Source organism: Miscanthus floridulus, chromosome 18, assembly GCF_019320115.1.
Source record: "Miscanthus floridulus cultivar M001 chromosome 18, ASM1932011v1, whole genome shotgun sequence".
Lineage (NCBI taxonomy): Eukaryota > Viridiplantae > Streptophyta > Magnoliopsida > Poales > Poaceae > Miscanthus > Miscanthus floridulus.
Window position 1 is genome coordinate 34454047 of NC_089597.1, and position 12985 is coordinate 34467031.

Consider the following 12985-nt stretch of genomic DNA (forward strand, 5'->3'; position numbering starts at 1 on the left):
TTCGCATATGTTACTAATTACTTCAATTCCAGATTGGCAAGACACCAATTCAGTTCTGATATCTTCCATATTTAATAAGCGCCAACACAGCTTTGCATACTTACATTTAAAGAAGAGATGCCCACAATCCTTATCAAGCCTTTTACAAACTGGGCAGATGGTATCTAATTCTACACCACGCCTGGCCACATTTCTTCTATCAGGAAGGCTATTATGTGCCAGGCGAAGAAAATCTTGACCCATCGTGTGCGTCAGCAATGACTCGCCAGCCTAATCCGAACATGTCCCGGTGGGCTGGGCGGGTCTTCCAGTCCAGAGGGGATCACGTCGGCGACGGCGACCGGCGGGAGGCCAAAACGAGGCCGGCACGCCCCGGCGCCGGCGGCTCCCACGGTCCCGATCCAGGCCCGTTTCGTCGTGACTCGTGCGCTGTTCTGTTCGTGCCCGGTTTTTTATTCCGCTTCTATTCTGGTCTCCGAGCCGGTGAACCCATCACCACTCCACCAACTAAACTCCAACCCTGCCGCCGCGCGGCGCGTGCACGCCTGCACACTTGGTTGTACCGCCCGCGTACGACTCCGCCCACGCCACTCGACGCGACCGAGACAGCCAGCGCCCAGCAGCGAGAGTCCCAACTCCCTCCCAGACGCCGGCAGTCCGCGGCACAGCACAGCGAGCCAGTCAAACCGAGGCGGCGACGAACCGAGAGGACAGGACGCAGGCAGGGCGGCGCGGCGCGCCCGCGGGTGTGAATGCGGGCGGCGCGATCCCTGCCGCCGAGCGATCTGTGACGGCACGCTCAGCATGGGCGAGGCGACGGGCCACGGCGTCGACCTCTCGGGCGCCGAGATCCGCGGGGGCCTCGAGGATCGCAACCCGTCCATCTTCCTCCCGCGCCAGCCCGCCGCGTCGCCGCTCCTCGCCCTCGACATCGGAGGTACCTACCTCGGCGACGCCGCTTCTCGCCTGCAATTCCGTTCCGCCTATGTGTGTTTTGCTTGCTGCCTGCCTGCCTTCTTACGGAGCGGCGTTGGGATTCCTGGTGCTCGTATGGTAGGGACTCTGATCAAGCTGGTGTACACGGCGAGCTGCGGCGGCGGGGCCGACGGGGCGGACCTGCGCTTCGCCAAGTTCGAGAGGCGACGCCTCCAGGAGTGCTTCGACTTCATCCGGGCGGAGGGGCTCCTCGCCTGCAATGGCGGTACGTACGTCGCTGGCTACTGGTTTGGTTTTCATATCACGATACTGAGAGAGTTCCGTACTTCCGTGGTTTGTTGGTGGGGAGAAATGGGTAGGATAGGACAGCGAGATGCTTGGTGCCACTATGCCGGTCACTAATTCGTCAGGAGTTGGGATGTTCCTTGCCGCATTTAGAAATTTCCATTGTAGCAAAAGATCAGCTCTCAACGTATCTACTTTATATTCCCCTTGGGGGAAAAAAGGCAGTCTAAATTGACAACCACTCTACTCCGATACTCTGATAAATAGGTCCAGTAATTTCCTTTGTCAGCCAGGAGTGCCAAGGTGCTTGTAACGCCTGCGTTTCATTTCCTTTGTGCAAATTTTCAGTTACATGATATTGTTATATACTGCAAGTTAAATTTCAACTTTCTTGTTTGCTTACAAAAAAAGGCAATCTAAATCGTCAATTACTCTACTCCCGATATTCGGATAAATAGGTCCAGTAATTTCCTTTGTCAACCAGGGGTGCCAAGGTGCATTGCATGTAATGCCAGCATTTCATTTCCTTTGTGCAATTTTCAGCTACATGATATTGTTTTTTACTGCAAGTTAAATTACAACTTTCTTGTTTGTTTACATCATTGGTGCACTTTTTTAGTGCGGATTAAATTGTAATTTTGTATGTCAGGGACGAGGCCAGGCGGAGAAAACATGACCCTGAAGGTAACTTACTCTTTTGCTAATGTATTTATAACCAAAATGATAACAAATACATTAATTAGTTCAATGCAAGAAGAGTACATGTCCATATTTGGCAGTTATCGCATTTATTTGCAAGGTCGTTCTGGCATGTTTACCACTACTCCTTGCACAAACAAAGTATCAGCAAAATTCCCCTACAAACTTTGCTAGTTCCAACATGATGTGAATATATTTATACTCCTGTTTACATTTGATGCTAAATAATTGTTCAATTATTTTTCTCCACAGGCACTTTGTCACTGACAACTCTTACAAAGTTACAGAAATAATGTTTTCGTGTATAGTGTTACATAAATATTTGTTTAGTATATTAAAAGAAACAGAGTATAACTCTGTTTTTGTAGCTTTCAAAAACAGAGCTTTTGCCCAGCTCCCAAGTATGATATCTTATTGGTACTTTTAGTTATTGGAACTACCCTTTTCAAATCTGTCTTCTGGTGTCCCTAGTATTGTTCATCCAGAACAGAAGATTATTGGATGACATGTACATGTTTTTCTTTTTCAAAGAATTGAGAAAAGTATATGATAGATATCATGCACAGGCTACAGGCGGTGGAGCATATAAATTTGCTGATGATTTCCTGGAGAAACTAGGTGTTTGTCTTGACAAGCTCGATGAAATGGATAGTGTCGTTTCTGGAGCAAACTTTTTGTTGCAGGTCAGTGTCAGTCCTTAGCTGCTCGTCATATCACCCTATTTCACTGACAAATATCCTTGCATGTCTTGTATCACTGTTAATCTACTCCCTCCGTTCCAAATTATAAGTCGCTTTGACTTTTTTGGTTCATCCATTTTGCTATATATCTAGACATATTATTTATTTAGATGCATAGCAAAATATATAAAGGGCGTACCCAGTGCAGAGAGCTCTCTGTGCGGGGTCTGGGGAAGGGTGTCAGTGGCAAGCCTTACCCTTGCCTGTGCAATGCGAGGAGACCGTGACTCGAACCCGGGACCTTCAGGTCACAGGCGGTAAGACTCTACCGCTTGCACCAGGCCCGCCCTTCATGCATAGCAAAATGTATGTACCAAAAAAATTAAAGCGACTTATAATTTGGAACGGAGGGAGTATTATTTTTAACTTTTCTCACTCACTATGTTAGATAGTGAACAAATCACAATTTATTCATTTATTGTGAGGAAGAGCATGTTTTTCCTTTTAACTGATGCTATATCTTGCAGAATATTCCTGGTGCAGCCTTCACACACATGAATGGACAGAGGAATCCAGTAGATGTTTCCCCGAACAATTTGTTTCCTTATCTTCTTGTCAACATTGGCTCAGGAGTTAGTATACTGAAGGTTGTACTTCTTCGCTGGGGTACTTTTTGAAAGTGCATTACAATGTAACTCATGTGACCATATGTTGTTAAGTATAATGTAGGTCACTGGAAATAGAAAGTTTGAAAGGGTAACTGGGACGCACATTGGTGGTGGTACCATGTTTGGTTTAGCAAAACTTTTAACAGGCTGTAAGAGGTAATATCTAACCTTCCGCATCATGCGACTTGTTTACTGTTTTTTCCATACTAATTTGTTACAATTCTCTTAGCTATGATGAATTCTTGCAATTAAGCCAGAAAGGGGACAACTTTGTTCTTGATCTAATTGTCAAGGATATATGTGGAGAGCTTGTCTGCCAGAAAGTTAGTCTTCATCCTTTTCTTGTTATACTTTAATTATAGAACATACCATTTCTCTCCTGTGACGCTGTTGTTATTTTTTTCTTTTCTGGTATGATATGCATGCATGCATGCTTGCATTTTATTGATTTGGCTTTTGGTGGGCTACTACTGCTTGTGTAGGACTGTAGGTTCATTTCTTTTTTTCTTTACTGAGTGAATGTTGACTGCATCATGACTTAGGGTTACCCCCCCTGAAAACCTTACTTCGGATTCCATAACAACCTACAGAATTACAAATATTAAAATTGTTAGTGCTATACTTTTCTTGATCACTCACTTTTCTAGCACTACCAAATCAGTGTGACACTGTAACTGCTTGACACACGCTGTTTAATATTAAATGTTTGGTGACATCCACCCATCCATCTGGGTTGTGTTGTGCATGTGTAAGGTTTCTTGTATGGGTTCTCGCCCCATTTTTTTCCTTAATATAATGATACACAGCTCTCATGCGTGTTCGAGAAAAAAAAATTCCATCCATCTGTTATGACCGGCATCCCCTACAGCCGTCGCAGTCCAGCTAGGGGCTAGGAGGGGAGCCGGCCATCAAAGGGCTATGGCCCATATAATTGTCGCAATTATAGTATTTCTAGAGGGTTATTTTATAATTATCGCTATTAGAGAGACATATAAATATCTGTAAGACTCTATTTGGGAAATTAAGCAGAAACATATTATTGTTTCCGGCTTCCTCAGGGAGCCGGGAGAAACCCTAGCCGCCTCTACTGTTCACGCGTGAACAGTGCCGTCGTTACTGTAGCTACGCGAGGGTTAGGGCTGCCGCCGCCGCCCATCCTCCACCACGGCGTCCAGCCGCCAGCAGCGAGGTTCCCAGCCTGCTCCACCTCTCCAGCCCCCTCGGCACAGCTGCTGGCCGCGGCTGCCTCCGACCCACGGCAGCCGCTGCTGGACGTCCTCCTCCAGCAGCACGCCGTCATCTTCACCGAACCCACGGGCCTTCCGCCGGCGCGAGCGTACGACCACCGCATCCACTTGCTACCGGGCACCGCGCCGGTGGCGGTGCGCCCTTACCGCTATCCCCAGCTACAGAAGGACGAGCTGGAGCGGCAGTGCGCGGCCATGCTCACCCAAGGGATCATCAGGCCGACCACTTCGCCTTTCTCGGCGCCCGTCTTTGCTGGTGCGCAAGGCGGACCAGTCGTGGCGCTTCTGCATTGACTACCGCGCCCTCAACGCTAAGACGTCCAAGGACAAGTTCCCGATTTCGGTGGTCGATGAGCTCCTCGATGAGCTCCATGGAGCTCGCTTTTTCACAAAGCTGGACCTCCGCTCTGGGTATCATCAGGTGCGGATGCACCCCGACGACATCGCCAAGACGGCGTTCCGCACTCACCATGGCCACTTCGAGTTTCTGGTGATGCCTTTCGGGCTTTCTAATGCCCCGGCCACCTTCCAGGCCCTGATGAACGATGTGCTTCGCGACTACCTCCGGAGGTTTGTGCTCGTCGTCTTCGATGATATCCTCATCTACAGCTCGTCGTGGGCCGAGCATCTGCAGCACATCAACATCGTCCTCAGCGCCCTGCGGACGCACCATCTCCACTTGAAGCGCTCCAAGTGCTCGTTTGGGGCGCCCTCCGTGACCTATCTTGGCCATGTCATCGCCGAGGGCGGTGTAGCAATGGACGCCGACAAGGTCGCCACGGTGGCGGCGTGGCCTCTACCTCGCTCGGCCCGGGGCCTTCGCGGCTTCTTGGGCTTGGTGGGATACTACAGGAAGTTCATCCGCGACTTCGGCATCATCGCGGCCCCGCTCACGCGTCTCTTGCGGCGAGACGCGTTCGTGTGGGACGACGACGCGACGACGGCTTTCGAGGCGCTCAAGCGCGCCTTGACGACGGGGCCCGTGCTTCAGATGCCGGATTTCGACGCACCCTTCGTGGTCGACTGCGATGCATCGGGCGCGGGGTTCGGCGCCGTCCTCCACCAGGGCGCGGGACCCCTCGCCTACTTCAGCAGGCCATTTGCAGCTCGCCACCTCAAGCTCGCCGCCTACGAACGCGAGCTCATCGGCTTGGTGCAAGCTGTGCGCCACTGGCGCCCGTATTTGTGGGGGCGCCCCTTCCGGGTTCGCACTGACCATTACAGTCTCAAATTTTTGCTTGATCAGCGTTTGTCTACCGTACCACAGCACCAATGGATCAGCAAACTTTTCGGCTTCGACTTCACGTTGGAATACCGCCCGGGCCGCCTCAACACCGTGGCGGACGCGCTGTCACGCCGCGACAGTGAGGGGGTGGCGCCTGTACCTTCGCCGGACGCGCTCGGGGCAGCGGTGGCTGTGTCCGGGCCCTCGTTTGCCCTCCTCGACGCCATCAGGCGCGCTACAGCCGCGGCGCCGGATGGCCAGCGGCTGCTGCAGCAGCTCCAGGCCGGGGAGCTCGCGGAGCCGTGGCGCCTGGACAGCGGCCTCCTCCTTCACGGGCCTCGCATCTTCGTGCCGGATCACGGGGACCTTCGCCACCAGGTCCTCCTCCTGGCCCATGCCGCCGGCCATGAGGGGACCCAGAAGACGCTGCACCGCCTCCGTGCCGAGTTCTACATTCCGCGGGACAGGGCACTGGTGCGAGACTTGGTGCGTTCCTGCACCACGTGCCAGCGCAACAAGACGGAGGCGTTGCAGCCAGCGGGACTGCTGCAGCCCCTCGACGTGCCCTCCCAAGTTTGGGCGGACATCTCGATCGACTTCATCGAGGGGCTGCCCAAAGTCGCCGGCAAGTCGGTTATACTCACCGTCGCCGACCGTTTCTCTAAGTACGCGCACTTCATCGCGCTCGGGCACCCCTACACGGCCGCGTCGGTCGCTCGTGCCTTCTTCGACGGCATTGTACGGCTCCACGGGTTCCCACTCTCCATCGTCAGCGACCGGGACCCCGTGTTCACCGGCCACGTGTGGCGGGACCTTTTCCAGATGGCGGGCGTCAAGCTCCGCATGAGCACCGCCTTTCACCCTCAGACGGACGGCCAGTCGGAGGTTGTCGGAGGTGGTCAACAAGGTGATTGCCATGTATTTGCGCTGTGTTACAGGTGACCGGCCTCGGGCATGGGTGGATTGGCTGTCGTGGGCGGAGTATTGCTACAATACTTCTTTCCATACCGCCCTCCGCGCTACGCCTTTCGAGGTCGTCTACGGCCGACCACCGCCGCCCATATTGCCGTACAAGCCGGGGACGACTCGCACCGAGGCCGCCGACGACATACTCTGCAGCCGCGATGAGATGCTCGCTGAGGTCCGTCAGCGGCTCCTTCAAGCCCAGCAGCTCTCCAAACGCTACTACGACGCCAACCACAGGGATGTGGAGTTCGATGTGGGGTCGTGGGTCTGGCTGCGTCTCCTTCACCGCACCACGCAGCAGTCCCTCGACCCTCGCTCCAAGCGCAAGTTGGGGCCGCGCTGGGCGGGACCGTTTCGCGTGCTTGAGCGCATCGGTTGCGTCGCCTACCGCCTCCAGCTGCCCGATGACGCCCGCATCCACGATGTTTTCCATGTGGGCCTCCTGAAGCAGCACCGCGGCGATCCCCCCACCGCCGCCGGCGTCCTACCACCGGCTTTGGATGGCCGGGTCCTGCCAGGTCCGGAACGCGCCCTGCGCGCTCAGCAGCGCCGGGGTGTTTGGAAGCTCTTGATCAAGTGGCGCGGTCTACCAGCAGATGATGCCACGTGGGAGTCACTCGAGGATTTCCGCGCCGAGCACCCCGATTTCCAGCTCGAGGACGAGCTGTTTTTGCAGGCGGGGAGAGATGTTATGACCGGCATCCCCTACAGCCGTCGCAGTCCAGCTAGGGGCTAGGAGGGGAGCCGGCCATCAAAGGGCTATGGCCCATATAATTGTCGCAATTATAGTATTTCTAGAGGGTTATTTTATAATTATCGCTATTAGAGAGACATATAAATATCTGTAAGACTCTATTTGGGAAATTAAGCAGAAACATATTATTGTTTCCGGCTTCCTCAGGGAGCCGGGAGAAACCCTAGCCGCCTCTACTGTTCACGCGTGAACAGTGCCGTCGTTACTGTAGCTACGCGCGGGTTAGGGCTACAGCCGCCGCCGCCCATCCTCCACCACGGCGTCCAGCCGCCAGCAGCGAGGTTCCCAGCCTGCTCCACCTCCCTCTCACCCCTACAGACTCCGTGATCTACGCGGTAGGATCCGTAATCCTATCACCATCTGTGTTTTCTGATGGCTAGATTGATTTGCCTGTGCATTTGCATGTATGTGCTATATCTTATCCAATATTGTATGTTTGTTTTGTATATAAAGGAATACTTATCTTTAAATAATTAATATTTTACAGTTCATGTGTTAATATTTGACCATTCTTATGAAAAAAATGGTCATTTGGCATATCTTGTATTAACTGGACTCCTATTAGCTTTATAGGAGTTTTTTCTTGAGTTTACATAATCCTGGAGGTGGTAGGCTATGCTTTTAGTTTACGTAAGTCTATGTAATTTCTCTAATGACATCTAATGTTTTATGGTTTGTCTCTAATATCAACTAGAAAGGACACCAATTTCAGGAATGGCTGTGTTTAACCATTAGACATTTTTTGTTGTGTTTAAATTTATCTATCCTTTCACCGCTTATGATGGAGCATCAGTCCTCATGAATGGTTGATTCATCCTTTTCTTATATGTGCCAGCAAGGACTTTCAACATCAACTCTTGCTTCTAGCTTTGGGAAAGTTATTACTTCTGAGAAGAAGCTGACAGATTACAAGCCTGAAGACATTGCATCCACATTGTTGAGTGCCTTTACCTACAACATTGCGCAAGTGAGTTCCTTTTTTTTCTGCCTGTCTGCTTGTTATGAATTTAGACTTCTTACCCTGGAATGAGGATATTGTGTGTGTGTGAGTGGGGGGGTTGGGGACTTGGGGGGGGGTGGGGGGGGGGTGGTGGTGGAAATTATGTTAGCTATTTGCATCTTGTGACACCCAGTATTCTTTATTGGAAAGAAATAATATAAATCTAGATGGTTCGGTAGAAAGATTCACATATGAACTAGTTTTGTAAATGGGCTCCAACAAGATAGGAGCACTGTCAGTGACTGCTCAATATTGGGTTTCATCTATCTTTGTTGTTTTATATTATTGTTATCAACTCATGGTAGTTGTCCGTCAGATTGCTTTCCTTGTTGCATCACTTTTGGGCCTCCGAAGGGTCTTCTTCGGTGGATCATATATACGAGGACACAAAAGCACGATGGAAAATATTTCTTATGCAATTGATTTCTGGTAAGCATTTCTTGTGTATTTACATTTTGTCTGCAATTAATCTATGTTTATACATTTGTTAATATGAAAAGGAGAAAAAATAATGCTATATTTCAGTTCCTGTCTCTTAATCTCTAGCTTTATCAGTATGAACATTCTGTGTTCAAAATTTCTTTGGGTAGGATTTCTTTTAGTCTATGGTGGCAAGAATCTAAGCATATCTGGTCTATCATTGATCAGGTCACAGAGCCAAATGCAAGCAGTATTTTTGCGACATGAAGGGTATTTGGGAGCACTTGGTGCCTTGATGAGTTATGGGGATCCCAGTGGTGAAAATCTTACCCTTGAGGAGAAGGTGAGTTTCAACAAAGATATTCTACGCACGCTTATCATTGGCCTACGCACATGAAATTCCAATCTCTTGCTCCTCAATATAGAAGGAAAATGCTTCTATCCACCAGTACAAACAAGTTCCGTGCATGCTAAAGTGAACCAACATTACAATCAAGGGTTTCTTTGATTGGTGGATGAGAGTTACCACTTTGTTCCCAGGGGAAGTGAAGCAAGGTTTGAATTCTCTAAGATGTGGATAATCGTAACAACTGTGTGTTCAACGGAGCCATTCCCAACATTCAGCTTGTGATTAGAACTATCCTTGAAGAGGCTCATCTCTGGTGCCTTGCTGGTGCTAAGGGATTAGCACATTTAGAAGTGACCGCCAGGTAGATGGCTTGACTTTGTTCAGGTCTGATCGCGTGTTTGTTTTTCTGAAACAGGCGCAAATGTAACTGAGCAGTATTTGGGTGTGGGTGTGGTGGGTGTTGTTTAGGTTTTGTACGCGTACTCTCCTTTCTTCTTCTTAGTGCAATGATACGCAATTGTCCTGTGTTTTCGAGAAGAAAAGCTAAAGTAAACCAGAGTTTGAGGGCTGACCTTCACCAGTCCTCCATTTTTTTTTATGTTTTATGAACTTTTTCAGTATTCAACGTAGGTGACTACTGATTACAAAAGCATATGTTTAATGTAGGTTCTACAACAGCGATTTATGTTTTCCAAGCTAAAATGTGGTATTTTTCATGATCTACCTTTTTTCTGTTCATACAGGAGCCTCATCACGAATCAGCACCTGTTGATGGGACATCAGTGGATGAAGAGAATGATAGCAACATATTTCCTTACCTCCTTGTAAATATCGGATCAGGTGTCAGCATGATAGAGGTTCTCCAGTATACTGCTTCTCTTTCTATTAATTAATTATATTTCTCACATGTCAGCTGTTATCAACAATGTGCTTTCAAAGATCTTGTTATTAGCAACATGCTTTTATGAACAGGTAATTGGTAAGGGAAAGTTTGAAAGAATTATAGGATCCCATCTAGGCGGCGGTACTATCCTTGGTCTTGCCAGGCTTTTGACTGGTTGTTCAAGGTACTATCCAATTAGTGGTATAAGACTTCCTTTTGGCTAGACAATTAATATTTTTCCTTTTAGTTACGAAGAATTCTTGGAGTTGAGCCAGAGGGGCAATAATTTGTCCGTCGATTTGACTGTTGGGGACATATATGGGGGAGAAGGTTACCCAAAGGTACTTATCCATTCTTTGAAAAAGTTGACCTGTTGGGATTTTTTTCCCGGTAATATGCATTTCCGGTAATATGCAACAGTTCTAACAAAATCAAATGTTTATGAGTACCACACTGCTTTATGCTGATTGATCACCTGAGAGGTAATCTATTCTGGAGAAGGAAAATAAAATAAGAAAAATATGTAGCAAATTGCAGCAGGTGCACGAAACAGGCATCATGATCTTTGAACTACAACTGTTTCCATCCATCAAGGCATACTAAATAACAGAGGCTTTCAGTTTGCATTTATATACTTATATCACTGCTGTTTGGAGACAGATGTTGAATCGATGGTTACTTTTATATGATTAGATTTTAGGTATTTGGGTATTTGGTATACTTACCATGAAGGTTATGAAACTCAAGCGCATGAGCTTAGATTTTATAACCATAAAGGGCGTACCCAGTGCAGAGAGCTCCCGCTCTATGCGGGGTCTGGGGAAGGGTGTTAGTGGCAAGCCTTACCCTTCGCCTGTGCAATGCGAGGAGACCGCGACTCGAACTCGGGACCTTCTGGTCACAGGCGGTAAGACTCTACCGCTTGCACCAGGCCCGTCCTTCTTAGATTTTATAACCATCATGCATAATATTGAATTAAGGTTTTGAATATCTGTATGCAGAATTTGTATTGCAATACTTTTGCGTTTGAGCATCATGGGACAAATTGTAATAAGTTAGCTATCATTATTTCCATCAGTTCTTTTTTCTCTTTGTCTCAGGTTGGTCTTCCAGCATCCACTACTGCGGCTAGCTTTGGAAAAGTGAACTCAAGCAAACTTTCTGAGTACAAAGTAGAGGATCTTGCTGCAGCCCTACTGAATTCTTTCACGTACAACATTGGACAGGTATTCTTCTTTGCGGATATTATGGTTTCTATGTGTGATTTTTTTTAATAAAAGGTTTCCCCCACTTTATCTATGTGTGATTTATCAGTTACCCTGACATTATTTTTACTTCTCTTCTAGATAGCCTACTTTGTGGCTAATCTTTCAGGCCTGAAGAGAATTTTCTTCCGAGGTGCTTACGTCTGTGGTCATGAAAAGACTATGGATAAGATTTCTCGTTCCCTAAAATATTGGTAAGAAACTTAGTTAAATATACAGTGATTAATATTATTGCAACGAACATAAATTTGCAATCCAGCACCATGACTGCATTGCTCCTCGTCCACTAAGTCAATAGTTCCTTACCTCCTTTTGTTGATTGTTTCCAGGTCCAAAGGTGAAGTCCAGACGACATTTCTATGCCATGAAGGGTTCTTGGGAACACTAGGTGCATTTTGGAGTTATGAGAACATGGGGATCGACAGCTTGGCAGCACATGAAGTCATCAGGGAGGTCTTGCTTGGTGCGCCATACACTGGGCAGTTCCCATCTTTACCTGTCACTCAACAACAGGAGAATGTAAGCACCATATATTTGCAAGTAGCAACCTAGTTAAATTACAATATTATTTGCCAATGCCAACCTCAACAATTTCTTTCTCTTATTATGGTATTTTTGTTGGCATGTGCTTCGTTTAGGGAGAACATAGTACTCTCGAAGGGGAAGTAGAAAGCTTACGGCATGACAATGCCATGCTGAAGGCTGAGGTTGAGCGATTACAAAGGGAGAATGCGGAGCTAAGAGCTAAGTTGGTAAGATCAGGCGAGACTTCAACCTTGTGACTTGTGACACAATAAAAGGGGCGAGCCGCAGCTTGTTGTAAACTGTAACTGTTTAGAAAATGGCTCAAAAGGTAACTCATATAGGAAAACTGAATTCTGGGAAAAAGAAATGGAAAAGAAATGCCAATTAGCATTGCTCATCTAGTGATGAGCCTTGTATAATTATTTATATTCTTTATACAAGAGCCTCTGTATTTGCTCCGTTCATGTAATCTTGTTCCTGTAAATGTTGTATAAATAGTTACCAAAATCCAGTAAGTCTGGCTTTGCAATTTTTTTTTTTGAAATAACAGTGTCGGTTTCCGAGTTTCCCTTGGAAAAAACCTTCGGGTGAGATTGAAGCATTCTTTTTTAGACTTTTTTTTAGGGGTTCTTTTTTAGACTTTTGAGTGCCTTGAACTGAAAGATAAGAAATGACACGTCACTTATAGAGTTATATAGGTGGTCTCGGATACTGAAATGTGTTCGCATACTCTCCTCTTTTTTTAACATGGATTTGTTCTAAGTCAAACTCAAACATTTCTAACCTTGACCATAATTCAAAAAATCTATATAGTTTCACAACTTGTGAACTAGCTATATATTGTGAAAGTTTGTCTTACAGTGAATCTAAAAACATACATTGTGAACTAACTTCGGTGGAACAAATATCTAATCTCTCTTGTGTTTTGAATTGCAAAGTCGTATTGAAATCCAACATAATTTGGCATTAAAAAAGATTAAATGTGTTGTAAGATTCTGTGAGGTATATTCTCGGCTTAGACATTTCGAAAAATAGTCACTATAATACAAAGTCGTTTTGAAATCCAACATAATTTGGCATTTG

The 12985-nt window shown here is 47.3% G+C and overlaps 1 protein-coding gene across 2 annotated transcripts; it reads left to right on the top strand.

The window, feature by feature from the left end:
- The first annotated feature begins 504 nt into the window (after nt 1–504).
- Nucleotides 505–12431, top strand: LOC136520986 (pantothenate kinase 1-like). 2 transcript variants are annotated; one of them, XM_066514704.1, is made up of 17 exons: nt 519–937; nt 1058–1201; nt 1871–1905; nt 2487–2603; nt 3128–3247; nt 3330–3424; nt 3498–3591; nt 8296–8427; nt 8777–8889; nt 9109–9223; nt 9973–10086; nt 10202–10296; nt 10360–10453; nt 11213–11338; nt 11459–11571; nt 11707–11896; nt 12016–12431. In XM_066514704.1, exons 1-17 carry the CDS (start codon nt 805–807, stop codon nt 12157–12159), a joined length of 1974 nt encoding a protein of 657 aa, XP_066370801.1. In that variant the 5' UTR covers nt 519–804; the 3' UTR covers nt 12160–12431. The 2 variants fall into 2 exon arrangements, 1 of the variants encoding a protein (XP_066370801.1); XR_010775461.1 differs by lacking the exons at nt 11707–11896; nt 12016–12431 and adding an exon at nt 10806–11019 and having other exon boundaries at nt 505–937.
- Nucleotides 12432–12985: the final 554 nt, after the last annotated feature.